This window comes from Musca autumnalis, unplaced genomic scaffold, assembly GCF_047663935.1.
Source record: "Musca autumnalis isolate F117 unplaced genomic scaffold, ASM4766393v1 scaffold_1, whole genome shotgun sequence".
NCBI classification, from domain to species: Eukaryota; Metazoa; Arthropoda; class Insecta; order Diptera; family Muscidae; genus Musca; species Musca autumnalis.
The window spans coordinates 170,039,734-170,067,418 of NW_027411644.1; the positions used below are offsets into that span (position 1 = coordinate 170,039,734).

At 40.7% G+C, this 27,685-nt stretch overlaps 5 protein-coding genes across 6 annotated transcripts; 2 read left to right on the forward strand and 3 right to left on the reverse strand.

The window, feature by feature from the left end:
• Positions 1-387: 387 nt before the first annotated feature.
• On the reverse strand, positions 388-2,195 carry Boh1 (Buddy of Hmr 1). The gene has a single exon (XM_073963881.1). It carries the CDS (start codon positions 2,107-2,109, stop codon positions 661-663), a length of 1,449 nt encoding a protein of 482 aa, XP_073819982.1. The 5' UTR covers positions 2,110-2,195; the 3' UTR covers positions 388-660.
• A 502-nt stretch (positions 2,196-2,697) lies between these two features.
• Positions 2,698-27,685, reverse strand: LOC141388712 (uncharacterized). 2 transcript variants are annotated; one of them, XR_012408923.1, is made up of 3 exons: positions 25,460-27,685; positions 4,134-4,615; positions 2,698-4,074 (listed from the first exon to the last, which is right to left on the reverse strand). XR_012408923.1 is itself a non-coding variant. In XM_073958890.1 (2 exons), exons 1-2 carry the CDS (start codon positions 27,405-27,407, stop codon positions 4,575-4,577), a joined length of 1,989 nt encoding a protein of 662 aa, XP_073814991.1. In that variant the 5' UTR covers positions 27,408-27,685; the 3' UTR covers positions 4,107-4,574. The 2 variants fall into 2 exon arrangements, 1 of the variants encoding a protein (XP_073814991.1); XM_073958890.1 differs by lacking the exon at positions 2,698-4,074 and having other exon boundaries at positions 4,107-4,615.
• On the forward strand, positions 6,953-10,006 carry mre11 (double strand break repair nuclease mre11). Its single transcript, XM_073958885.1, has 6 exons — positions 6,953-7,512; positions 7,587-7,710; positions 7,786-8,836; positions 8,982-9,142; positions 9,219-9,645; positions 9,702-10,006. Exons 1-6 carry the CDS (start codon positions 7,389-7,391, stop codon positions 9,801-9,803), a joined length of 1,989 nt encoding a protein of 662 aa, XP_073814986.1. The 5' UTR covers positions 6,953-7,388; the 3' UTR covers positions 9,804-10,006.
• Positions 11,684-16,144, forward strand: ALiX (programmed cell death 6-interacting protein-like protein AliX). The gene is made up of 6 exons (XM_073958889.1): positions 11,684-12,178; positions 12,479-12,597; positions 12,673-12,954; positions 13,559-15,154; positions 15,214-15,396; positions 15,608-16,144. Exons 1-6 carry the CDS (start codon positions 11,967-11,969, stop codon positions 15,724-15,726), a joined length of 2,511 nt encoding a protein of 836 aa, XP_073814990.1. The 5' UTR covers positions 11,684-11,966; the 3' UTR covers positions 15,727-16,144.
• Positions 17,463-20,059, reverse strand: HSPBAP1 (HSPB1 associated protein 1). Its single transcript, XM_073958892.1, has 3 exons — positions 19,444-20,059; positions 17,927-18,293; positions 17,463-17,868 (listed from the first exon to the last, which is right to left on the reverse strand). Exons 1-3 carry the CDS (start codon positions 19,902-19,904, stop codon positions 17,473-17,475), a joined length of 1,224 nt encoding a protein of 407 aa, XP_073814993.1. The 5' UTR covers positions 19,905-20,059; the 3' UTR covers positions 17,463-17,472.

A 27,685-nucleotide genomic window follows, 5' to 3' on the forward strand; every position in this document is an offset into this window, starting at 1 on the left:
GACATTCGAGGAGGGAATCAATGACAAATTAAAATAAATGTGAAAAATGCTATACTCCCTCTCCAACATCTGGGGTAAATAATGATTGGTTTTGTTTGTTAAGGCTTTTTGAATATTTAATCAGGGTCATATGCTACTTGGACGAGTTTTGATGTTAACACTGTTAATCTCGCCAAAATACAACCTACACATTGGCTCGTTTGAAATTCAGAAGTAAAAAGTCAAAACACCGGGAGATAACCTCGCAGGTGTTAGACTAAATCCTCGTAAGAAATTATCTTCTTAAAGAAGAACCACCAAAAATTAGAATACCTCAACTACAAGCCTTATTACGATCCCCATTGCCGTATACTGTGAATGTTTAAAACATTAAAAATTATATATATATTTTTTAAATTAAATAATTTTATTAGAATTAGATGAGATTTCGAGATTATACCAAAGAAGTTTATAGCTTGAATGAATATTTTTTATTTAGAAACAACTTTACATTAATTTAATATTATTATTTTTCGGTGAATGCGCATGGAACCAGTATTATAAGTTTAACAGCAAATACAGGTGAAAATACTGATGCCAAATTATAAAAAAAACTATTTAAATGGTTGAAGACTCTTACATGTAGGTAATTATTTAAAACTCTTAGAAATCTACTAAAACCTACTTTTTACTGTTAACAACACTGACGTCACCATTACAGCCATTATTTGTCTTCTTCATTTTACCTTTTGAGTGCTTTTTAAATGATTTGGAACATCTCTTAACATGGCGATTAAAAATAAACTTGCTACGATAAACTCTGAAACAAATTACGCAAAGATGTCTTTTATTTTTGGTTCTTGGTGTTAATGGACGTTTTATCATGGCTGTTCGTTTGGAAAGTGTATGCAGAGTCGAAACGCGTACCCGACAAAGTCTTTCAGATTTTAGTTTCAATCCATATAGACGATTGCGATTTCGTTTTGCTTCAGTATAGCATTTAGCTCTCAACAACAAATGTCGAAGAAATTCTTGTGCCGTACAAAATGCTTTGTGACAAGCTGAACAATGATGAACCCGATATTTCTTGTGTTCATTGATGTGATCATAAAGCTCCAAACGTGATATGGCCACAACGGGACAAGAAGATACGGGACAACGTAGCAAGGCACGATTAATTCGTTTTGAATTTTTACAGTTGTGTTTATTGAGCAGAGCCTCATGGTCTAAGTACTGACCACATATAAAACAAAGTAATTTGGGTCCTCTATGTATTGCCATGTGACCATAAAAATACTTGGCTTTTTTACACACTTCCCCACATATTTGACATTCCCAGTAGTGGTTTTTATATTCCACAGAATTTGCTTTTACATACTTTAGGAATTCTTCTTTTTCCTCCTCCAAAGACAATTCCACGGGTTTATTATTATTTGAGTCTTCGGTAATTTCTTCAAAGAAATTTGCATCATCCATATTACACTGAATGGCCAAATCGATTTTGGCAGGCGTCTCATCAGTTTGTTGACTACGATTTATTGTGCGGGCTTTGGGTTCTGTCATACATTCAGCATTCTTCAATTGAACTGGAGGCTTCATAAAAACTGGTGATGTATTAAAATGCATGTTTGGTAAGACAGGGTTGGGCAAGGGTATTGTAACAGTAGACTGTGGTGTGGAAACAGTACTCATAATATTACTGGGATCCGGGAGCATGCTTATATTGTATGGAGCGCTTATGCCCAAATTCAATGGTGGCTGAACTGTTAGAACTTGCGGAGGCGGCGGATTGGTGAATACGGGTGGCAGTTGTGGAGTGGGATTAGGTGGTACGACAGATGTGGCAACTGGTGCTTTATTTCTTACACTAACTGTGACCATTGGAGGTTTATTTGTGGGAAGATTCTTATATTGGCTGGAAACCATGCTGGACATCACGTTATTGGATTTTGGCGCTTCATATTTCGACAGCTCAACTTTTCCACGGTTTACATTCATATAGAATAAATGTTGATCTTTCTTCTGTTGTGCACCAGCGCGTGTTATAAATCTGGTCTCTACACATATTGTTTCAGGCAATTCCCTATAATTCACTTTAATTAGTTCCTTGGAACCCTTGTTTTGATTCATGGCTGAGTTTGGGCCTAATCCGGCTTCTAATGGTTATTCCTACAGAAGATTCGGTTTTACAAATAAATTGTAAACAAGCTGCAATGCTCTTAATACTTAAATGGAAACGCAACATTTCCGACAGCTGGCAGAATCAAATTGAGATTACAACAGGTTTGGATTGGGCAATTTTATCTGCGACATCCCAGCAAAAAGTTTGCATCCGCGGATGTAGTTGAATCACTACATCTGTACAGTACATTTGCCGTTGGAGTACATCTTTTCCTATAAATTCACTTATGAATTTTACAAGGGAGCGCGCTGCTAGGATGCACTCCATTTCGCTTCCACAGCACACAGCTAGGATGCACTCCATTTTCGATCCAAATTACAACTTAAGATGCAATTCTTTGGGTTGAATTTATATGCATTGTTCGGATTGCATTTTTAATCAGTCTAAAGATGCAATTAAAATGCAAGCCATTGCGAAATATCCGCAAATAAATAAAATGCATTTATTATTTGTGTAAAACAAGAACACAAAGAACTTTATTATATAAACACAAATTAAAAAAAGTTTCCATTAAATTCAATCCCATTTGATTCCCTTTCATATAAGCATGCTGGGAGCTGCTTATAAGGTCACAATTTATGTACGATCTGATCTCCAAGTCGAGCAGCCTTTCTAAGGTTTTTAATAGAAAGGAGGAAAGACTTATCGGTCTGTAGTCCTTCGGCAACGCGTGGCTTGGCTTCCCAGCCTTGGGGATATAAGTCACTGTTACCTCTTTCCACAGTGCCGGTACGTGCGACAGCAATAAGCAAGCCCTAAAAATAACCTTCAGTATGGTGATCAATACCGGTGGTGCGTTCTGAAGCATCGCCGGAATGACGCCATCTGGACCAGGAGATTTGTAGGGTTGAAAAGTGCTGATCGCCCAAGAGATCCTTGAGTCACTTATCAACCTATTGACGAAGAACCTCTCATCGGGTGTATAGGTTCTGTTCGTTTCCGAGCTCGGATACGAAACAGCGTCCTTGCATCCCGGGAAATGAGTCTCTGCCAATAGATCAAGAGTCTCTAGAGCAGAGTTCGTCCACGTGCCATCATTTCGTTTGATGCTCCCAATAGGTTTGGGGTCCTTTGAGATTACCTTACGAAATCTTGCCGCCTCGTTTACTCCCTCTATCGATTCACTAAAGTTAATCCAGGAGTTTCTCTTAGCTTTCCTGACCTCACTTTTGTACTTATTGAAACTGTTCTTATACAGATCCCAATCCGTACTAAGTTTGGTCCTGTTCGCTTTGTTGTACGCTCTCCTGCTAACCTTCCTAAGGTTAGCTAGATCTTTGTTCCACCAGGCGGGCTGTGTTCTCCTACCTGGGTAAGTTAATGGGCATGTCTTTTCATAGCAATCCCTGAGGACATTTGTGAGATCCTCAACCCGTCTGTCCACTTCCCTCTCTGTGTGAGGTTCAGATATTTCACACAGTCTTGAAGAGGCCATGGAGTTGAATTTCTCCCAATTAGTTCTCCTGGGATTCCTATGAGGTTGTTGCCGTTTACTTCCACTCGGGACTCGAAAGTGTATCGTCCTATGGTCCGAAAAGGAACATTCCTCCGATACTCTCCAGTCCGTTATGGAAGTATCCTCCATATTTGTAAGGGTGAGGTCTATTACCTCCTCCCTTACCCTATTCTGGAAGGTGGCCGTATTTCCCCTATTACACACTCGTAGATTATTAGTTAAAATAAAATCGAATATGGACTCACCTCTCGTATTAGTGTCACTGCTGCCCCAGTGGAAGTGATGGGCATTTGCATCGCAGCCCATTATGAGATTACAAGTGCCCGAGATCTCATCCACTAGCTTACGCACCAATCGACTAGGTGGGTCAGGTACCTCGTACGGCATGTAGACCGAGGCTAGCACCAAGGCCCTTCCGGAGCCTACTTCCAGCCTCACTACCGCCGTGTCGCCATCACTGTAATTATAGAGATGAATGGGATTTAAACATTTCTTCACTATAATACAAGATCTTACCTTCTCCCCATTCGACGAATAGAACAGGGAGTACCGCCCATCGTTTAGTCCAGAAACCCTATTTTTGTAGAGATAGGGTTCCTGGACCAAAGCGATGTCAATCACCGAATTTGTAAGGGAGAGTAGGAGTTCTGCAGCCGCCGCCTTGCAGTGATGCAGATTAATCTGCACCACGTGAAGGCCCTGCTGCCCGAACTCCTTACTGGGGCTGCGAGAAGCGGAACCGAAGCCAACCCAACCCGAAGTCCAGCTCTCCCTTACTATTCTTGATGAACTCCGCGCTTGAACTGTCCATGGTGAACTTCATCACCGTGCCTTCGCCTTCTGGGTAGGACCTCACCAGTTTCCAGCTATCAGTCTGGATGGGCCTGTTTTGCTTCCGGATCAGCTTCAACACCTGTGCCACATCCGAAGCAGGAGGTGGCACCCATGTTGTAGCCGCTACCCTTGATGGGATCTCGGCGATGGGAATCGCAGCCAGCCTGCAGCCGTCCCACAGAGCGCCAGAGTTATTAACTGTTTGGGTGAGGAAATCACGCGATTCCTCATCCTTACAGTTGATAACTTTGACACCCTTGTATACGGATGCCCTGCCAAAGCCGGTCTTCCTCTCATCCACATCATCGGAAGTAATGACATTCCTCAGAAGACCTTCCACCAGCAACCAGTGATCATCACTGATCCTACCTTCAGGGTCAGTTCTATCAATGATTGCCACCAGAAGGTCATCTGGGGCCGTCATTCTTGCAGGCCTGTGTGGCTCATATGGCTTCTCTCCAGCAGGTTTAGGAAGTTTTTGGCCCGGGCTGCCTTTACAGGCCCTCCCTGGCTGAACTCCCTTGACCGTCTGTCGGGCGGCCATTTTAGCATATGATGCCGGTCGATTGTCGGACTGGCGACCACCCAGCCTCTTAGCATCTGGATGCGGATCCTCAGAAGACCTCACTCTCTTCATACCAGGTGGTAATGAAGAAGTAGTCTTCTGACCGCTAGCCAGCTTTGAGGTTGAAGGGCCGTCAGTCCCATCAATCGTCCGACCTCCAGCAGAGCCGATATTCCCTTTCGGGCCAATTTTATTATTCCCCGAGGTGCTGGATTTGTTCCTCGTCACTGATACCGCAGATGCCTGTTCAACAGGCTTCCGCAAATCAGCGACCTTGGAACATTTCCCGCCTATGTCTTCCCCAGCAGCTCTTGTGGCATTCACCGGCGGGGTTGTCACAGTAGCTGAAGGCTGATGTGGCAACTCCTCCCGTGAATTCCCAATTCGCTTCTTCGACTTCGAGGACCGTGTCGGTGGGGCCAGTGTGGTCCGGGTGTCTTCCCCTACCGCAGACACATTAGGGGTCCGCAAAGGGTCCGAACAGGCCGGCACTGCTGGTTTTTGTACTGTGGCTGGTTCCGGGGAAGTCAAGCCAGTCGTTGGGCTGGCGCCTACCTCCGAATCCGGCCTCGGAATCCGGTCGATTGGAAGTGGAAGCTTCTCAAAATGAGGGTACTTCCTCTCAATACGCCTCAAGAAGCGAAGCTTCAACCTAATCTCCCGGAATTCCGCCGTGGAGACCTCACCTGGAGACTTGTCTACAAATCTAGAGCAGTAGTTAACTGCTCTTTTGTAGCCATGTTTATCTTTTCTTTCCCGGGCCTTACTACTCTTGATGGATGGGGAGGTGAGAGAATTTCCATTCTCCTCATCCATAGCCTCATCCACCAAGGCGTCCTGCCTGGGAAGAGCGGGTCTATCGGTCGCGACCGACGTAACATCCCCTGACGGAGTTACTCCCTTCCCATCCGGTTTTGTGCTCCCAGAAGCAGCTGAGGGGGACATCTCCTTGTCCTTCTGAGATGGGATGACCGTAGTATCCATCTCATCATCAGACAGGGGGATGTCCTCCCAGTTGCTTATGGGAGAACTTTCCCGACTCAAGTGAAGGGACGCACTTTCCCTCAGGAGATTGAGCAATTCCCTGCTCTGCGAGTTTATTGAGTCGCTAACTCTGTCCAGGGTCGGTGTGGAACAGTCGTCCCCGCCCAAATTTAAGTTAATTGCACTAGGTGCAGCAGTGTCCGTGGTCATAGCAGGGGTCGTTATCAAAGGGGTTTGGGTTTTTGTTGTTTTATTTTTAGTATTATCATCCATAGAAAGATTTTTAGATGGGGGAACTGAGTACAACCATGGCATAGCCCTCCACTACCATGATTGGAACTTGACAACTAAGCCTGCTACTCGTTGAGGTGCCCAGGTATCAACGAGGCTCCGTTATAATACAGTCGGTACCCTGACTGCAAACCTTGAACACCGATAGGCACGTGGTCGCTTAACACCCCGGTGTTAGGGGATCTCGAATTATTTTGGTAGGAGATCAGTACCAAATATATGTCACTCACCCCAAAAGTACACTGTAGGATTTCAGTGTATTGTGTAGGTCTTCGACAAGGAGTGGATAACCTTTGGTCAGTCACAACCCCCAGTTCAACACTAAGGAAATTGAATGAGCAGATTGTGGCGTCAAGCCCCCGCATCGCGCCAAGATTGTTATCCCCGGCGGGGGGATGGATACAGGGTTGTATTTTTCAGCTATTTTCATACCTGGCCTACCTCTACTTTATTATACCATGGGTACGCCTACAACACTTGAAGGCCTACGACTACGCCAACCGTAATAATGCTGATTGATGGCAAGTGTAAACACCACTAAAACAACACAAATACAATGCATTTTTTCTGATAACATGCAAATGTCAAAAATAACTGCATAGCATGCGAACCACCCCTGTTTAATTTTTAGCGCGAAAGTTTTGCTATCCACAAATGTGTGTATACTGGTAGACGTATTGCATTAGTCATCTTAATTGATATGTTGCAAATTGCTTCCGTAGTAAAAATATATGTATTACAACTTCACTGTTTTATGTTGAAAATTGTCGCCAATTAGCTTATTAATAACAACAAACGAGGAAATATTTGTTTTATATGACCTAACTAATGAATTGAACTGAATAGAATTTTAATTATTACATCAAGTGTTTTTTTGTTGTAGAATTTCGTCAACGCATCGACCTTTATACAGTTACCATGTTGCAACTGTACAACGAAATCTGCATATTTTGATTTTTGTTGTATACATAAGATGTGTGCTAACATTCTCCTCTGAATGACATAGCGTTTGTTATTAGCCGCAGAGCCGCAGTTTGTGATTTCGTGAAAAGTATTTGCATTTTTAGGCGCACATAAACAACTAATTAGGTTTATTCATGTCAAACATGGATTCGGAAAATATAAATAATGAAACTGAGATTGATAATCAGGCTGATGTTATGCGTATTATGATCTCCACAGATAACCATTTGGGTTATGGAGAAAAGGACGCCATCAGAGGTAAGACATCAATCATGCCGCCTAAACAAAGAACATGAGAATTACCGGCAATTTATGTTATTTCCCCCCTTTAGGTGAGGATAGTTTTATAGCATTTGAGGAAATGCTAGAACTGGCCGTAAGAGAAGATGTAGATTTCATACTTCTTGGTGGAGATTTATTCCATGATGCTGTGCCGACGCAAAATGCATTACACAAGTGAGTTGCTAAGATATTGTGTAAATTTCACTGGGACTAAAACTAAATGTGCATGTGTGCGTATACTTTTTTCAGATGTATGAAACTTTTGAGGATGTATACTTTTGGCGATCGGCCCATATCTGTTGAATTTCTAAGCGATGGTAGCCAGAATTTCCATAATTCGGTTAATGAAAGTGTCAATTATGAGGATCCGAATTTGAACATATCTATACCTGTGTATTCGATACATGGAAACCATGATGATCCCAGTGTTTTTGGAGGTTTAAGTACTCTGGATTTATTGTCTACCACTGGTTTGGTGAACTATTTTGGCCGCTGGACGGATTTAAATAAAATTGACATTTCGCCCATTATATTGAAGAAAGGCGCCACAAAATTGGCTTTATACGGTCTTAGCCACATCCATGACAATCGTTTGGCCCGTCTTTTCGAAAGCCGTAAAGTACATATGCAAGTTCCCGAGGGTGAAGAGGGAGAGTGGTTCCATTTAATGGTACTACATCAGAATCGCGCAGACAGAGGTCCGAAAAACTATCTACCTGAGGAATCTTTGCCGGACTTTTTGCATTTGGTTATATGGGGTCATGAACATGATTGTCGCATTGAACCCGAACTCAATGCGAAACGAGATTTCTATGTCAGTCAGCCAGGTTCGACAGTACCTACTTCATTGTCGGAGGGTGAAGCATTACGCAAACATGTTGCCGTCTTGGAAATCTATAAAGATAAATTCAAAATGAAACCAATTCCTCTCCAAACTGTTCGGCCGTTTGTTTTTGAATCGGTAAATGTAGGCGATTTGGCACAAGAATTACGTTTGGATGAAGGTGATGTTTCGAATAAGGTTCGGGCAATGGCCCAAGAGAGAGTAGAAGCTATGTTGGAGAGAGCAAAGGATTTACTAACAGGTCATCCGCGGCAACCTACTATACCTACTATACGTTTGCGTATTTGTTTTAACGATGAGGAGCAAATGTTTAATGGCATTCGTTTGGGACAAACGTTTAACGATCGTGTAGCCAATCCTGCCGACATGATACACTTTAAGAAGATGATTAAAAAGGAAAAGAAGGAACGTTCGAATCTTGACAAGGAAGAGATGAAAAATCAATACAAGAAACTTGTAAGTATACTTTTAAAGTAGAGGAAAAAATTAAGGAATTCCACTGCAAATTATAAAATATGAAAAATAACCTAGTAAAGGCCTCACAACTAAACTTTTCAAAATATGAATTTGTTGATTCGGCATTTTCCTTTCATGCTTTTAGGAAGGTGAATCTGCTGCCCGTGTTGAGGATTTAGTGGAACGCTATTTTAATGAAGTCGACGAAAGCAAGTCCCTGAAAATTATTTCAACAAAAGCTCTTACGGAATTGTGTAATCAACTTGTCGACCGTAGGGACAATAATGCAGCCGACAATTTAATTAGGTATAATTTATTGATAGAACCCAGCATTACAACATTACAATTGACTCAATATATCATCAAAAATATATATACATAGGTCTTATAAAGCCAAGGCTGTGGATTATTTGATGGAGAAGATGCCTTTAGAAGATCAACTTGACACTGAACTACAAGATTTCAAATTAAATATAACATCAGATGATGTTCTGCATTTGTTGGAAACCGTCGTTCCCAACCCCATTACGAAAACGTCCACTTCGACACTTGCTAGAAATGCAACAGCGACTAATTATCAAGAAATTAGCGATGATAATGAAAGTGATGAAGCGCCTTTAAAAAATACACGCTCAACGAAAAAGGAAGAAGTTTCCGCCGCAAAAGGTCGTGGCGGTAAGGCAACAAGAGGACGTGGAGCCCGTAATGCTGCTGCAACAACAACTACGCCATCAAAGAATACAGGACGAGCAGGAAATGCAACAAATGCTGGACGAGCAAAAGCTCAAGTGGATGTATCTCCGTCTACGGTATGTTTTATGGCAAAAATAAAACTTATTTCATATTAATTTGTTTGTATTTACAGCGCTCATCACCGCGCCAACAAAGTCTTCTAACAATGGGCTTAAATTCAAGAAAAGCAGCAGCTAAGCAAAAAGTTTATGAAATTTCTGACGACTCAGATTGAGAATGTAGCGTGGAATTGTCAGCATGCTTTTATTATTATTTTACTCGAAGTACTTCACTTGTGAACATACCTCCCACAACAACAACACCACCATGTATTTAATTTTTCTAAGATTTAATTATTTTGTCACAAGTTTTTATACATTGAATGAGAAATATGTATAATTTTAATAATAAATCAACGTCATTCCAGTGTAAGAGAAATTATGTATTTTTTGTATCAGGTGGTTGCTTTGCCCTACTTTTTTTAATTGCACCATGCATGTACTCTTTTTATGTTTTTGAATAAAACCTTCTTGTAATGAGTCCCAAATTAGAATGAAGTACTAAGGGGTCGATTATGGATAGCAACCCAACTCCAGTTGTGGTACTTTTATAGCGGTTCTTAAAATAAAGGACGAAAAGGATATTGATTTGTTAAATTATATGTTAAATTACAAATAAATTAAATTACCCCAAATCAACATAATGGTGTTAAAATGAGACATTTATAGGCGAGGGGTATGAAGTAGTGAAACCCATGTACATGGTTTTCTGTGTTTGTTATGTTGCCTCTTCTTGTTTTTCGTTGCAAGATTTTTTCTTCCATTTTCTTTCGTTTTTATTTTCTCAAGCAAACGTTAACAACAAAACAAACATAAAAAGATTTAATAAAAACATTTAATTAATGAAATAGTGAAAATTTAAATATTAATATTAATTTAATTATTAATGTTAATAATTTTGTGTTGTTTTTTGGTTTATTTATGTCTTTTTTGTTTCTATTGGTATGAGAAGCACAACAAACGCGAATGGTAGAATAAAGAGGACACGCAAAAATCTTAAATTTCACGTTAACGTGTGTGGACACAAACGAAACTTTAAAAGAAACTTTAACGAAATTGGTTTCGAGAAACCTTGCTAGCCTGACCATCGACTTACCGAGCTTGAGTCTTGAAACCACATGTTGCGATCAGGGTAAGGCACCTAAATATCGTAGTAATGGTGATAAAGTAAAACATATCCGAAAAAGTCAAGGTCCAAATCTCGGGAAGATTGGACTTTCCCGCTATATACCGTTGTGATTAGGATACCAAGAATTATGAATTGTAAAAATGTCAACGTAATACGGGAGATGCCCATAAGCAACATAATGTTGATAAAGTAACAAATATCCAAAAAATCAAGACCCATATATGAGGAAGTATGGACCTTCCCCGGAAAACCATATGCTTTTGTGATCTGAGTACCAGGTGTTTCCTAAAGTACAAATTTCAAGCCTATACAAAAGATGCCCTAAACGACACTTGTTCCTATGTTTTGCTGGGTTATGTGAAATTTTTGGTCTGTTCCTTTAGTTTCGGGACACACTGGAGTAATTTCATTGAAATTTTGACATGAAATTATGCGTCTTTAGATCGAGTTCCATAGAAGAGTAAAATCATGAAATTGCTGTAGTGGGGAATTCAACCTAAGAACACCTAATTTCATGAATTTTTTAATGAAATTCACTCTAGTGAGGACCGGGACTAACTTTTGAAAATGGTAAAACCGGCAAAAGTAGCAAAAGTTGTGAACTGCTCTCATATGAATTGTATGGTGTCAGAAGTAAAGGAACGCTTTTCGAGTAAAAAGTGGTAAAACTTGAAGATTCTTGCACGTATAGGAACAGAGCTTTTAATTCTAACGTAATTATACTATTGTGGATAGTCAATTTGTTTACAGGTATTCGCATCAGACAGATCATCATCAGATCGCTGTCAAACTTTAAAATAATATATCTAAATTTAATTATTTTAATGAATTTGTTGAATTATAAGTTTATAAAAATTTTTAATGAAATTTTGTAAAAAAAATATAAGAATCGCTTTATTTTTGCAAAATATTTTTGATTTTTTTGCTAGAACAAAAATAAGCTTTCTCGAGCGTATGTCGTATAACGCTTTCATTTTGGCGCGCACACCATTTGACAACTGATTTTGTTATTGTCGTTGTACTTTATTGTTATTGTAAAGTTATTAGATACTCGTAAACATTTGCCGAAAAAACTCGTCACTTCACTTTGGCGGAGGCAAAAACTGGATATTTTCTTGTAAAATATTAAGTTAATAAAGTAGTGAACAAGAAGGGAGCGGACGGAATTAATTACAGTATTGCGTAAAGTTAATCACGGGCTTAGTTGAAGATGTCGAAATTATTGGGAGTTCCCCTTAAAAAACCATCAGAGGTGGATATTGAGAAGCCCCTCAACAATCTCATCCAATCAACATATAGTGGTGCATCATCCGAAGCAAAAGAATCTTATAAAGCTGCAGTTCAACAATTTGCCCGGCAGCGTAATTCAGCTATTTGGAAATTTTTTGAAAAATATGAATCTTCATTGGAGATAGTTTATGCGTAAGTGTACAATAAGTGCAGTTTCCAGACAAGGCACAGTAATTATATAGAAAAAGAAAGCAAAATTTATACCTATGCGAGAGTGACTCATTCACAAAAAAGAATAAAAAACAAATGCTATGAACAAGAAGGAATGACGTCGTTCTTAAGCTCTATATGTTTTGTTACTTATAACAACAGATATTTTAAATTAATCACGGAAAAATTACTCTTGTTATCTTGGTTGATATTATTATGTATCATTTTCCTATGGCTTATCATCGCTCATTTGGTGTCTTTATTTGTCTACTTTATTTGCAGTTACTATGACCAGATCTCGGCATTGGAAACAAAAATACCAGTCAATGAGCTGCAAATACCATTCAAATGGAAGGATGCCTTTGATAAGGGTTCCATTTTTGGGGGTCGTATCAGTTTAAGTAAGATAGAAAAAATATTTTTTTGTGTTTTTAAATTGTAATTAAATTTAAATTCTTTTCTTAATTTACATATAGCTCATACCTCCTTGTCTTATGAAAAAGTATGTGTTCTTTTCAATATTGCTGCCTTGCAGTCACATGTGGCTGCAATGCAGCCAATGGATAGTGATGAAGGCTTGAAATTAGCCATTAAATTGTTCCAACAAAGTGCCGGTATATTCCAGTATCTGAAGGGCGCTGTTCCAGCTGCAGTTCCCTCTGAGCCCACACCGGATTTAAATCAGGATACATTGACTGTTTTGCAAGCATTAATGGTATCCCAGGCTCAAGAGGTTTTCGTTATGAAAGCAATAAAGGGTAAGAAGAAATATCTAGAAGTTATTGATCCTAGGAAAAGGTTCGCCGACTTGTATAAAGGAATATACAGTAAAATTAGTTATTTTGGTTTTGGTTTATTGCGGAGAAAAGTCCCATAACTCAGGGACATAATTGCCAGAAAAATCGTGGACGTGTATCTGCCATAGGGTTAAAGTCTCAATTCTTTCTGCTCAAATGCCGGTTGTCTTTTTCATATTTTATTGCTAACTCTTATGTTACACGCTGAAACTTTCATACGAAACTTTCCCATTATTTTGGCGTTCTTAGGTCGAGTTCCCTATTACAGTAATCTCATAAAATTACTTTTGTATGGAACTCGATCTATGAACGCCAAAATAATGGGAAAGTTTCGTATGAAAGTTTTAGCGTGTAACATAAGAGTTAAAGATATCATACTGCAAAGAACATAGAGTCGAACATAAGTCCCAACATTTTTGAACGTTATGTCCTATATCAAATGCAGACATATCTCCAAAAATTTATTTTGGCGTTATTTCCGCTGGGACTTATGTCACGGCCCCTACGTGTTGCTCCATTGTTCTTTTTTAAGATTTCCCTAAGTTTTCTTTTATTTCCTTTAAAGAAAACATGAAGGAGAACATCATTGCTAAGCTTTGCTGCCAATGTGAGGAATTCTATGCTGATGTTTTGCGTGCCATGCAAAAGGAATCTGTACGTAATCTCTGGGAAAAAGAATGGATACCAACAATTGCTGGCAAACAAGCTGGTTTCCATGCCTTAACTCAGCTCTATCAAAGCTTAAGTTGTCGTGCCGCCAAGAAGATTGGTGAAGAAATTGCCCGTTTGCGTAATGCTGTTGATCTTTTTAAGGCAGCCCAAACCCGATCTGGTAACCCCACTTATTTGGATGAATATTTCAATAAGGCCAAAAGAAACTTGGCAGAATCAGTAAAAGACAATGATTTAATCTACAACGAAATGATACCAGATGTAACTAGCTTGCAGTCTACGGGTAAAGCTCAATTGGCCAAACCATTACCAATTTCGTCACCAATGGCTAAAGACTTTGATGATGTATTCAAGGGTTTGGTACCTGTTGAATTGCATCGTGCCATGCAGGCATCTGATATGCGTAAGAATGAAATTGTCAACTCTGAAATAATGAAACTAAGAGATGCTACGCAAACATTGAATGTTGTCTTGGCAAGTCTAAATCTTCCAGCAGCTGTGGAAAGCACTGATGGAGCTTCTTGTGTACCACCCTCTTTGGTTGAGAAAGCAAACGAAGTACGCGAAAAGGGGGGTATTGAGGCTCTCAATACCCACTTGAAAGAATTGCCGGAATTGCTTAATCGCAATCGTGAGATATTGGATGAAACCGAAAGAATGTTGGATGAAGAGCGTGATTCGGATAATCAATTGCGTTCTCAATTCAAAGAGAAGTGGACACGTATTGCTTCTGACAAATTAACCGAAATGTTCCGCACCAATGCCAAGAAGTATCGTGAGGTGATCAATAACGCTGTGGCAGCGGATAAAATTGTTCGAGAACGTTTCGAAAAGAACCAAAAAGGCATTGAACTACTCTCACTGCCCATTGATCAGTTGCAACAGGCAATGCCTGCATCCGGCGGTTCGGTAGATCCCAATTGTGACAGTGTAAAGAAATTAAAACAACTTATGGAATCGGTTGAAACCATAAAGGCAGAACGTGATGTTATTGAATCGGAACTCAAGTCGGCAACATTTGACATGAAAAATGAATTCTTGGAAGCTTTGCGTAAAGACGGAGCCATTGATGAACCAGCACTTTCGTTAAAACGTATTGGCGAAACATTGCAACCGTTGCAGCAACAAATTAAGGAAAGTATTGAACGTCAACAGACATTGGTATCCGACATACAAATAGCTCATAGTGAATTTGTTTCGGAAACTGGCACTAGCAGCACTTCAAGAGATGCTCTATGTCAAGAATTGGCTACAGCTTATGACAGTTTTATTATACTACTGGGTAATCTCAAAGAGGGCACGAAATTCTATAACGATTTGACAGAATTGTTGGTGGTATTCCAAAATAAAATATCAGATTTCTGCTTTGCACGTAAAACTGAAAAAGAGGAATTGCTTAAGGATTTGACTACAGAATCCAGTCGACAAGCTGCCGGGCCAACACCGACATTACCATCACATTATGCATCGACTTCGGGAAGTGGTAGTGGTAAGACTATTAAAATTGGAGTTTAATGTAAACGAAAGTTAATGAATTATATCTTGTAGATCTTCCATCTTCGTCATCATCTCCACCTTCTTCAGCTCCATCAGGAAATGTGCCTTATCCGCAGGCAGTGCAGGGTATGCCAATGCCTTATGGAGCTACAGCAAATGTACCCTATCCGGCTTATGTACCACCACCAATGCCGCAAGGTTTTAATCCATATGCAACTTTGCCTTATCCTGGCAGTAAGTGTTCTGAAATTGTTTCCAAATGGTCTAAAACAATTGGTCTGTTAAAGTACTGCAAGAATCTCCTAATTTTTACTATTTTGTTCGATAACATAAAGAAACATTTGTTAGCGTAGTAAAAAATAGTAGCTTCTTGTAGGTTCTGAAACAGGCATAATGTTTCACTACTCTCCTTTTCTTCTAATTCCGTTTGTATAACTTATTTTAGGTTATCAATATCCAGGATTTCCTCAGGGTCCACCACCTGGTCACTATGGCACCTATCCGGGAAGTTTTGCTTCCCAACAACAGGGTGGCTATCCAAATCAGAAACCACCAGGCTGGTAAATCAAGCATTTCCAGCGCACCGAATATAATCCATATATATATATATAATTAATTATATTATGCCCATAATGATTTATTTGATTAAATTATTGTTTTTATTGTAGTTCTCAATATTTAATTCATTCAATGAATTTTATCCCATCATGTATTATGATCAAATCACACAACAACAAAAGGTTAAGTTTTTCTCTTTTTTATACAATTTCCACATTACCCCCCCCTTTGAAGTAGGTTTTAATCTCACGTGTTTGTGCTTTTATTTGAACACAAAAGGCCGTATCAATTCTAAATAAATGGTGTTAAATGTAGTCGAAATTCAAAAGCCATCACCAGTTAGTGATTTACTATAAGTATACTGAATTTTTTATGTTATACAAATATCAATAATAAATACACATAAAAATATTTATCCCTCAAATGAATTGGCTGCACATATTCTTTTTGAAAGGAAAACTTTTTGCAATATTTTTATATGTAACACAAAAACAAACATTGTTCCACAACATCCCATACGGGACATATAAATAATTAAGAAGTCGAAGACCAGTAGAGACAAACGGGGAGTTCCCTAAGGCGGGGTGATATCTCTGAAACTGTTCCACCTATACTTTTCTGAATTTACTCACATTTCAGAATATCTACATAGCTGACTTTGTACAGTTCTTCCATCTAAGGAGTATGAAAATATCCACCGTGAAATCTACTACCACACCGTTCACCTCCTGGACTAAAATGAGGTTCCCCTTGAACATATATGTATATCAGTAACTGTTTAACATATACCTTTCTGAATTTCCTCACTCCCAGAATAACTATATAGCAGGGACCTAATTCATGCATATGTATCGAGTTATTTCGATCGATATTTTCAGTATTTGGTTTACGGCGTCCAATATATATATATATATATATATCCAAATAATGGCCGATAACGAGTTATCGTTACTGAGAGGAACGTTTTTTAGTTTGACCAACAAAACGACTGAAAAAAAACGCAAAATAATAATTTCGGAAGTGAAAACTATTAATTCTGTTTTAATATCAAGAGAAATATTGATAATATAATAGAATGTGAAATTCGCAGTATGAACATGAATAACACATGTCAATTGACTTTGTTAGATTGTTTCGGGTTCTCCATTTAACCGTGTGCATGATGGATGACATATTCCGAACCAGCAAAAACAAATTTGCAAATAGCTATGGAATACCTTCGGGATCTTGACTGAAAGATATTCATACTATATGTGTCATTCATATATACATCGTGATATTGGGACGTATGAAAATGCCATTCATCTGGTGTACGGGTTGGTGGACCAAACTATTTAATTGCTCCGCAACATCCTTCCACACCTCATCAAAAGTGGCATTAGTTTCGCCAAAAAGTCTGACTCCACGAGCTACGTTTGGGTGGGCTTCCATTTTTTCAACCAGCATTTCAAATTAATGTTTAATTTTTACCAAGGCGAATTTACATTTACATTTTCTTACACCATGAATTTTACCAATATGAGTACTCACACACCAAAAAACGTATATGATATTACAAATTCACTTAGTCTTATGTCAGACTATGAAAATTTTCATTAGAAAATTCAATTGTATGTGTGGACGCCAGTCGTAAGGTGGGGTGATATCTCCAGAAGTGTTCAACTTCTAACTCTAAAATGTCATTTGCACTAGAGCTTTTTACTGGGTTAAACTTTTTTATGAGGATTTATTTGTGCAACATATTTAACATTTTCAGTCACAGATTTTATTCTTTTCTTTAAATCGATTTAACAATTCATTTTTAATTGCTTCAACAATTCGAGGACTACATAGACTATTAAGAAGTGCTTCTTGAATAGGCGCCAATGGGATGCTATCATCTTCATTTATTTTCGTTGTCTTAGCATTACGACGATGGCTTTGTGATTTCAAATATTTCTGCCATTCATCGTGTGACATTATCGGCACTTCGTAAACATTTGAAAAGGTTTGTTTAAAAGCTGTCATCTCCGATTCTTCCAAATATTGATATTGATGGGAGCTTTTACCTTTCTTAGCATCATTTATGTGATTGTCTCCACTCAGTTTTTGTTCCAACAAAAATTCTAATATTTGAAATAATTCATCACTGCTGGCAATGGTTGAAAGCTGTAATATAATTTACATTAAAAATCGTATCTTTATGACTGTTGACATTTCTAATTACCTGATTTGGATTCATAATAAAGATTTTAGTTTCATCACTGGTGTTGCTTACACTCGTTTCCATGATATATTTTGTAATACATTCTTCTATTTGATTGTCCAGATCATAGTACAAGGGAATCCATGCATTTACACTTAAGGATATTTCCAATGACTCAACATAATGCCACCAATGTCTGGGCACTATTAGAACGTCGTTGGGTTCAAGTATACAGTAATAACATTGTCCGCTTAATTTTTTTAGTTCCCAAATTTCTTTCGTATTTGGTGCATATAGATTTTCCTTACAATAGACACTTGATTCTTCATAGGGTATACGAGTGGGAGTTAAAACTGAATTGTTAGGTGAAAACAGTAGCCAAGATTTTCTGAAATATTATAAAATTCTCAAACTTATGTGTATCTGAATAATCAGGGCAATCGTGAATATAAATTCCGTGCAGAATATGCTCCATTTGCCCAATTTCACAATTTCTTATTTCCGTATTTATGTCGAAAAAGGGAGTACCTTTGTCGTTTAGGCGAGAATATCCCATAATCAGGGGGGTTAACTCTCTATTGCGATGCGTAAGCAAAATGCGATGCGTAAGGAAATTAAATGCGTCTCCAATGCGTTTTCGTATTTTCTTTCGCAACTATTTTTGTTCCATTTTCCTTTCTGGCATCAGCGCAATCTGTAATACAAATGCCTATGTAGGTATGTCAAAATCGTGCATTAACGCAAATATCTTGCGGTTACAAAATACCAAACGCATCGCAATACAGAGTAACACCCCATTATTCTAGTAGTTCTCCACGTTTTTAAATATTAATTTTTAAAGAATTTCACTATTCCGAATTATTTTCCGTGCGGAAAAATTCTGAGGGAAATATGTATTTATGATTGCCCTGAAGAACTTCATTTTTTTCAGGTTATTTAGTCCAGCTTAAACGTAAGTTCACATTAGGCAAATATTTGCTCCAGCAACCGGCAGTGTGCGCTTACTGAGAGCAAGTGATCATAAATTTCAATGCATTACTTACGCTCACTTGCTCTCAGTAAGCACACACTGCCGGTCGCTGGAGCAAATATTTGCCTTACATTCAGACATGATCAAGAAGAGAACAGAGAAAATGTGAATGTATTCAAAATATTGGCAGTGTTAGTAAGTTTTTATTCACGCAAGCTACAAAACAATAACAAATCAAAACATTTGCTCTCTTTTGTACGCTCTTTCTGTGCATTCGGGTCGTGTGCTGTAAACTGCCGAAGATCATCGGCACCGCCGTGCCAAATGTGATCATGTAAGGCTTACATTAAGAAATTACTAAAAACAATAATACACATTTGTACAGTCCGAGATTTCGACCTCAAGTATGTAATAGGGTTCTTACAAGATTCTTGTAGCCGCTTTCCACAGTGAAACAATATATCCCCAAATGGTAAATGTCATATACTTTGAGACCGGGGAGATGTTCATGAAAACGGTTTTTAGTGGGATACGTCTTCTTCACTCTTTTGTTTAAATTAAAACCCACCTTCCAAATATCTGTACCACAATATTACAACCGTATGTATCATAGTGACAAGGAGTATTCGCACCTTTGGAACTCAACCAAAATGTGCAATCATCTGTAGCCTGAGGAAATCCGAAACAACCAAAATCAACACCTTTTGAACATTCTGCTGGAAAATCGCTTTTCCGTTTGTAATTCAACCCACACCAATCTTTACATTCTTTGCTGTATTCGTTTAAAAACTCCAATGTAGACATCTTTTTCATTTGCCTTTTGCGTTCCCATTGTGGTTCATCGGTTTCATCAAGGGCAATTGTTTCGAATTGAGGAATATCTGTGCTATTCATGTCAAAATTTTCACACCAGTTCTTTAGACCATCTTTAAAACATGTCCATTTATGTCCAAACTTCTTTAGAACTATTGGTGTCTTTGTATTCAAAATGAGTTCTCGTAGTTGAAGTGGATTATCAAATTGTTCCATAATTACTAATTTCCCGGTTTAATGACAAGAGTCAATGCTGACCGACTGTGAAGCAACAAAAAAAAAAAAATAAACATATAAGTAGAATGGAAGAATTTGCGATAAAACTCAGGAATCAAAATAAAACGTTTCACAGAGATGTAAATAAATAAGGTAGGAAAGTCAATTGTGAAAAAGTATCAATAGATGGAGTTAACCTCTGTTGTTACCATGGCAGAACTGCCAGGTAGTGGTATCACACCAGCAGATCTATATCGTAATAGGTCTGTTCGATAACTTCGCAAGTTAAAAGTTTTTGCAAGTACTTACAACTACTTCTCATTTCTATTTTATTGTACAAGTTTGTTATGGAACAGCATTTTGTAAAAGTTTGTACAAACTTTTGTGTTATCGAATAGACCTAATAACATTGGGGGTACGGGCTTTCCTTTTGGAATACCCCTACTAAAAGCGGAGCTATTTGCATAAGAACAAAACGTTGAATTTTTCTCTACATTAGATTTTTGCCGATTCCACCCCTCAGCTGACTTCTTGCAAGTGATGGCAAATTGTTGTTCGATAACATTTTGCAAATTTTTAGCTTAGAGAGAGTAAAATTCGATGAGAGAAGTTACTGAGAATTTGCTGAGTACTAGCAAGTACTTTTTATTTGCAAAGTTATCGAACAGACCTAATATGTGTGTTCGTTTACTCATTTGTACAAATGAAAAAGACCTAATGCCATGTTCATACCAGTACTTTAATTACATTGTTTGCTCTCACAATTACGTATACGAATTAACCCATTCATACGACATGGTACATACTTCATACCAACAGTTCATATTTTCATACATTTTATTTGCTGATTTTCAAGGAAGTTTCAACCAAAAGACATGCAAAATTAGTTGATATGAACTGCAAAAATACTTTTCTTTCCTTCAAACACCTATTTTATGTTAAATTGTATACTTCATTCATGTTTTTTATTCTTTCTTAAAATTGTGGTGTTTTTAACACATTTTTCAAATTTTCTATTTTCAAAAATTAACGAGAGAGAGAGAGAGAGACCTGCCAAAATAACTTTTTGGTATACAGACTTTCAGACAGGCATTTGATTTTAGTTTTTAGATTTGTACGCGAATTTGAAACAATGGACAAAAAATGCAACTGCAATGAAGAGAAGACAAAATTTCCTATGATTTGGGTGTATAATAATGGTTCCACCATTTAGGTTAGGTTCAGGATGTGCAGCTGCCATGTTGACAGCTACTCCACTCGGAGACCTTGAGGTCCATTGTGATCATCCAAACTATTAAATTATGTGTGTTGTAGAGGTGGAAGATGTTGTATTGATGTGTGATGTGTGTTGTGTGGTTTGGGCTATTTGATTGTAGATGCTGGATATGGCTGTGTGTGTTGATGTTGGTTGAGTTGTAGGTGGTGATGATATGTAACTGATGTGAAAATAAAGGTGGTGTTGAGGGCAAGTGATGGGGTGCCTGTTGTGGATAGAGCTATGTGATGCTGTGTGACTGTGGGTGATGATATAAGTCTGTTGATGTGCTGTGCTCATAGATGGTGGTGATGTGTAGCTGCTGGTTATATGGTGATTTTGTGCATTCAGGTGATGACAAGGAGATGTGTTAGGTATTGGTGATGTGGATGACAAGTGATGAGGTGCCTGTTGTGGATAGAGCTGTGGATGATGATGTGTGTCTGTTGGTGTGATGTGCTGTGTGGGAGGAAAGTGATTAGGTTGGAAAGGTTGGACAGGAAGGGAAGCGGAAGAGAGAGAGAAGAGTAAGAATAATTAGAATGATTAGTGACTGTATTGGAGAAGTCAGGTTATTTAAAGAGGGAAGATGGTTTAGTAGCTAACTACGATTTAGTTACTAACGGTTTTAGGTCTGTGTTGGCCTGCCCCAGAGCATCTTAAGGCTCTTGCAGTAAACCACCAACACTGTGGGGTCAATAGAGGCGAAGTAGGAAAGAGATTCAATCACATGTTCACCAAATAGTCTATGTCTTTTGACCATCAGTCTAGGACATCTGCATAGAAGGTGCTCGATTGTCTCCGTTTCCTCCTCATCCTCACATAACCTACAGTACTCAATGTTGTTGCCATCCCACTTGCAAGTCATGGATCTTATTCCGCAGTGACCGGTTATTACGCCCACAGCGGTTCTGATTTCTGATTTGCACAGCGAGAGGAGGGACGAAGTTCTACGCCATGAGATAACCGGCCAGATTGACTTAGATACCTTACAACCAGGCACATCCTGCCAAACTTTAACGGTTTCCTCTGCGTAGAGCTTACTGAGTTTGTCGAGGAAGAAGCAGAGAGGTGGCTTGACACTATCCTCTACCGTGAGGTCCGAGGATTGGGATCCTCTTCTAGCCAGTTCATCAACTATCTCGTTTCCCTCAACATTGCAATGCCCTGGAACCCAACAAAACCTAACAACTATGTTACATGTTTTTAAGAGAGACCTGCATCTTTGAACAATCCTGGATTTAATACTGTATGACCCTAACGCTTTTAGGGCAGCCTGACTGTCCACGTAAACAGTGACTGCCTTATCTATAAGGTCCGTCATTCCCACTATTAATTCCAAGGCTTTCAAAACCGCAAAAACTTCTGCCTGAAAAACACTACAGTTGTCATTAAGCTTATATGAGTTCCTGATGTCTAATTCTTCACAGAACACACCAGATCCCGTGCCTTCCTCCATCTTCGATCCATCGGTGAAGATCGACAGGCTATCGGGAAGTGGTCTGCCTCGTGTCCACTCACTCCTGTCGGGGATTAGTACGTCAGCTGTGTCAAAGTCCAGGCTTGATAAGATGTAGTCAGTCTCATCTCCCCTGGCTCTTAGTCCAATCTGGCTACAAGTCCGCTGTAGAACACTAGCATGTCCAAGATGTGAACCACGCCACAGATTTAGCTCTTTAAGCCTCAAGGCAGATCGTGAAGCTCGATACTGTACAAGTATGTCCAAAGGTTGGACGTTCAGTATGGCATTCAATGCGGCCTGAGGGGTGCTTCTTGCTGCTCCAGTAATGAGTACTGACGCAGCTCTTTGCACAGTAGCTAGTTTGGACAGATTGGAATTATTACCTAGGGCATGCCACCAAACGAGACAACCATAGGTCAGAATGGGACTGACCACTGTCCTATACAGCCAGTGTATTACATATGGTCTGAGGCCCCAGCTCTTGCCTATGGAGTTCTTGCAGGAATAAAGCGCGATTAAACCCCTCTTGGTGCGCTCCTCCGTGTTCCTATTCCATCTTAGCCGATGGTCCAGGATCACTCCCAGGTATTTCGCCTCCGTAGAGAGGTCCAATCGCACTCCATCCAGCGTTGGCGGCACAAATTCGGCAATATTTCTTTTCCTGGTGAATAGTACCAGCTCAGTCTTCGCAGGGTTCACCCCAAGACCATTGTGGTGAGCCCAGCGAGAGAGCTTAACCAGCGCACCCTGCATCAGTTCCGACAGCGTCGACAAGAATTTTCCACTGATTAGAAGGACAACGTCGTCAGCGTATGCTACAACTTTTGTCCCTAGTCTCTCAAACTCCTTGAGTATCCCATTCACCACTAGAAGCCACAGCAATGGAGATAAGACTCCACCTTGTGGGGTGCCCCTAGTGACTGACTTCCTTACGGAACTCTCTCCAATACTGGAATTGATCAGTCTGCTTTCCAGCATTCTGTCAATCCAGTTGATTAAGATAGAGGGGACACTCAGAAGCTCTAGAGAAGAATGAATGGATTCAAGCTTCACATTATTGAACGCTCCCTCTATGTCTAGAAAAGCGGCCAATGTGTGATCCAAGTTATCCATGTTCTTCTCTATATAACTCACTACCTCATGTAGCGCTGTTTCCGTCGATTTCCCTTTCATATAAGCATGCTGGGAGCTGCTTATAAGGTCACAATTTATGTACGATCTGATCTCCAAGTCGAGCAGCCTTTCTAAGGTTTTTAATAGAAAGGAGGAAAGACTTATCGGTCTGTAGTCCTTCGGCAACGCGTGGCTTGGCTTCCCAGCCTTGGGGATATAAGTCACTGTTACCTCTTTCCACAGTGCCGGTACGTGCGACAGCAATAAGCAAGCCCTAAAAATAACCTTCAGTATGGTGATCAATACCGGTGGTGCGTTCTGAAGCATCGCCGGAATGACGCCATCTGGACCAGGAGATTTGTAGGGTTGAAAAGTGCTGATCGCCCAAGAGATCCTTGAGTCACTTATCAACCTATTGACGAAGAACCTCTCATCGGGTGTATAGGTTCTGTTCGTTTCCGAGCTCGGATACGAAACAGCGTCCTTGCATCCCGGGAAATGAGTCTCTGCCAATAGATCAAGAGTCTCTAGAGCAGAGTTCGTCCACGTGCCATCATTTCGTTTGATGCTCCCAATAGGTTTGGGGTCCTTTGAGATTACCTTACGAAATCTTGCCGCCTCGTTTACTCCCTCTATCGATTCACTAAAGTTAATCCAGGAGTTTCTCTTAGCTTTCCTGACCTCACTTTTGTACTTATTGAAACTGTTCTTATACAGATCCCAATCCGTACTAAGTTTGGTCCTGTTCGCTTTGTTGTACGCTCTCCTGCTAACCTTCCTAAGGTTAGCTAGATCTTTGTTCCACCAGGCGGGCTGTGTTCTCCTACCTGGGTAAGTTAATGGGCATGTCTTTTCATAGCAATCCCTGAGGACATTTGTGAGATCCTCAACCCGTCTGTCCACTTCCCTCTCTGTGTGAGGTTCAGATATTTCACACAGTCTTGAAGAGGCCATGGAGTTGAATTTCTCCCAATTAGTTCTCCTGGGATTCCTATGAGGTTGTTGCCGTTTACTTCCACTCGGGACTCGAAAGTGTATCGTCCTATGGTCCGAAAAGGAACATTCCTCCGATACTCTCCAGTCCGTTATGGAAGTATCCTCCATATTTGTAAGGGTGAGGTCTATTACCTCCTCCCTTACCCTATTCTGGAAGGTGGCCGTATTTCCCCTATTACACACTCGTAGATTATTAGTTAAAATAAAATCGAATATGGACTCACCTCTCGTATTAGTGTCACTGCTGCCCCAGTGGAAGTGATGGGCATTTGCATCGCAGCCCATTATGAGATTACAAGTGCCCGAGATCTCATCCACTAGCTTACGCACCAATCGACTAGGTGGGTCAGGTACCTCGTACGGCATGTAGACCGAGGCTAGCACCAAGGCCCTTCCGGAGCCTACTTCCAGCCTCACTACCGCCGTGTCGCCATCACTGTAATTATAGAGATGAATGGGATTTAAACATTTCTTCACTATAATACAAGATCTTACCTTCTCCCCATTCGACGAATAGAACAGGGAGTACCGCCCATCGTTTAGTCCAGAAACCCTATTTTTGTAGAGATAGGGTTCCTGGACCAAAGCGATGTCAATCACCGAATTTGTAAGGGAGAGTAGGAGTTCTGCAGCCGCCGCCTTGCAGTGATGCAGATTAATCTGCACCACGTGAAGGCCCTGCTGCCCGAACTCCTTACTGGGGCTGCGAGAAGCGGAACCGAAGCCAACCCAACCCGAAGTCCAGCTCTCCCTTACTATTCTTGATGAACTCCGCGCTTGAACTGTCCATGGTGAACTTCATCACCGTGCCTTCGCCTTCTGGGTAGGACCTCACCAGTTTCCAGCTATCAGTCTGGATGGGCCTGTTTTGCTTCCGGATCAGCTTCAACACCTGTGCCACATCCGAAGCAGGAGGTGGCACCCATGTTGTAGCCGCTACCCTTGATGGGATCTCGGCGATGGGAATCGCAGCCAGCCTGCAGCCGTCCCACAGAGCGCCAGAGTTATTAACTGTTTGGGTGAGGAAATCACGCGATTCCTCATCCTTACAGTTGATAACTTTGACACCCTTGTATACGGATGCCCTGCCAAAGCCGGTCTTCCTCTCATCCACATCATCGGAAGTAATGACATTCCTCAGAAGACCTTCCACCAGCAACCAGTGATCATCACTGATCCTACCTTCAGGGTCAGTTCTATCAATGATTGCCACCAGAAGGTCATCTGGGGCCGTCATTCTTGCAGGCCTGTGTGGCTCATATGGCTTCTCTCCAGCAGGTTTAGGAAGTTTTTGGCCCGGGCTGCCTTTACAGGCCCTCCCTGGCTGAACTCCCTTAACCGTCTGTCGGGCGGCCATTTTAGCATATGATGCCGGTCGATTGTCGGACTGGCGACCACCCAGCCTCTTAGCATCTGGATGCGGATCCTCAGAAGACCTCACTCTCTTCATACCAGGTGGTAATGAAGAAGTAGTCTTCTGACCGCTAGCCAGCTTTGAGGTTGAAGGGCCGTCAGTCCCATCAATCGTCCGACCTCCAGCAGAGCCGATATTCCCTTTCGGGCCAATTTTATTATTCCCCGAGGTGCTGGATTTGTTCCTCGTCACTGATACCGCAGATGCCTGTTCAACAGGCTTCCGCAAATCAGCGACCTTGGAACATTTCCCGCCTATGTCTTCCCCAGCAGCTCTTGTGGCATTCACCGGCGGGGTTGTCACAGTAGCTGAAGGCTGATGTGGCAACTCCTCCCGTGAATTCCCAATTCGCTTCTCCGACTTCGAGGACCGTGTCGATGGGGCCAGTGTGGTCCGGGTGTCTTCCCCTACCGCAGACACATTAGGGGTCCGCAAAGGGTCCGAACAGGCCGGCACTGCTGGTTTTTGTACTGTGGCTGGTTCCGGGGAAGTCAAGCCAGTCGTTGGGCTGGCGCCTACCTCCGAATCCGGCCTCGGAATCCGGTCGATTGGAAGTGGAAGCTTCTCAAAATGAGGGTACTTCCTCTCAATACGCCTCAAGAAGCGAAGCTTCAACCTAATCTCCCGGAATTCCGCCGTGGAGACCTCACCTGGAGACTTGTCTACAAATCTAGAGCAGTAGTTAACTGCTCTTTTGTAGCCATGTTTATCTTTTCTTTCCCGGGCCTTACTACTCTTGATGGATGGGGAGGTGAGAGAATTTCCATTCTCCTCATCCATAGCCTCATCCACCAAGGCGTCCTGCCTGGGAAGAGCGGGTCTATCGGTCGCGACCGACGTAACATCCCCTGACGGAGTTACTCCCTTCCCATCCGGTTTTGTGCTCCCAGAAGCAGCTGAGGGGGACATCTCCTTGTCCTTCTGAGATGGGATGACCGTAGTATCCATCTCATCATCAGACAGGGGGATGTCCTCCCAGTTGCTTATGGGAGAACTTTCCCGACTCAAGTGAAGGGACGCACTTTCCCTCAGGAGATTGAGCAATTCCCTGCTCTGCGAGTTTATTGAGTCGCTAACTCTGTCCAGGGTCGGTGTGGAACAGTCGTCCCCGCCCAAATTTAAGTTAATTGCACTAGGTGCAGCAGTGTCCGTGGTCATAGCAGGGGTCGTTATCAAAGGGGTTTGGGTTTTTGTTGTTTTATTTTTAGTATTATCATCCATAGAAAGATTTTTAGATGGGGGAACTGAGTACAACCATGGCATAGCCCTCCACTACCATGATTGGAACTTGACAACTAAGCCTGCTACTCGTTGAGGTGCCCAGGTATCAACGAGGCTCCGTTATAATACAGTCGGTACCCTGACTGCAAACCTTGAACACCGATAGGCACGTGGTCGCTTAACACCCCGGTGTTAGGGGATCTCGAATTATTTTGGTAGGAGATCAGTACCAAATATATGTCACTCACCCCAAAAGTACACTGTAGGATTTCAGTGTATTGTGTAGGTCTTCGACAAGGAGTGGATAACCTTTGGTCAGT

Coding starts and splice junctions, on each gene's coding strand:
- Boh1 (XM_073963881.1), bottom strand. CDS start 2,109: ATGAATCAAAACAAGGGTTCCAAGGAACTAATTAAAGTGAATTATAGG.
- mre11 (XM_073958885.1), top strand. CDS start 7,389: ATGTCAAACATGGATTCGGAAAATATAAATAATGAAACTGAGATTGAT. Junction 7,711..7,785: donor ACGCAAAATGCATTACACAA/GTGAGTTGCTAA, acceptor TACTTTTTTCAG/ATGTATGAAACTTTTGAGGA. Junction 9,646..9,701: donor TGGATGTATCTCCGTCTACG/GTATGTTTTATG, acceptor TTGTATTTACAG/CGCTCATCACCGCGCCAACA.
- ALiX (XM_073958889.1), top strand. CDS start 11,967: ATGTCGAAATTATTGGGAGTTCCCCTTAAAAAACCATCAGAGGTGGAT. Junction 12,598..12,672: donor TGGGGGTCGTATCAGTTTAA/GTAAGATAGAAA, acceptor ATTTACATATAG/CTCATACCTCCTTGTCTTAT. Junction 12,955..13,558: donor CGTTATGAAAGCAATAAAGG/GTAAGAAGAAAT, acceptor TTTCCTTTAAAG/AAAACATGAAGGAGAACATC.
- HSPBAP1 (XM_073958892.1), bottom strand. CDS start 19,904: ATGGAACAATTTGATAATCCACTTCAACTACGAGAACTCATTTTGAAT. Junction 18,294..19,443: donor GTGGTACAGATATTTGGAAG/GTGGGTTTTAAT, acceptor ATAATATTTCAG/AAAATCTTGGCTACTGTTTT. Junction 17,869..17,926: donor TTATTATGAATCCAAATCAG/GTAATTAGAAAT, acceptor ATTATATTACAG/CTTTCAACCATTGCCAGCAG.
- LOC141388712 (XM_073958890.1), bottom strand. CDS start 27,407: ATGCCATGGTTGTACTCAGTTCCCCCATCTAAAAATCTTTCTATGGAT. Junction 4,616..25,459: donor AGAGCTGGACTTCGGGTTGG/GTTGGCTTCGGT, acceptor GGACGGCTGCAG/GCTGGCTGCGATTCCCATCG.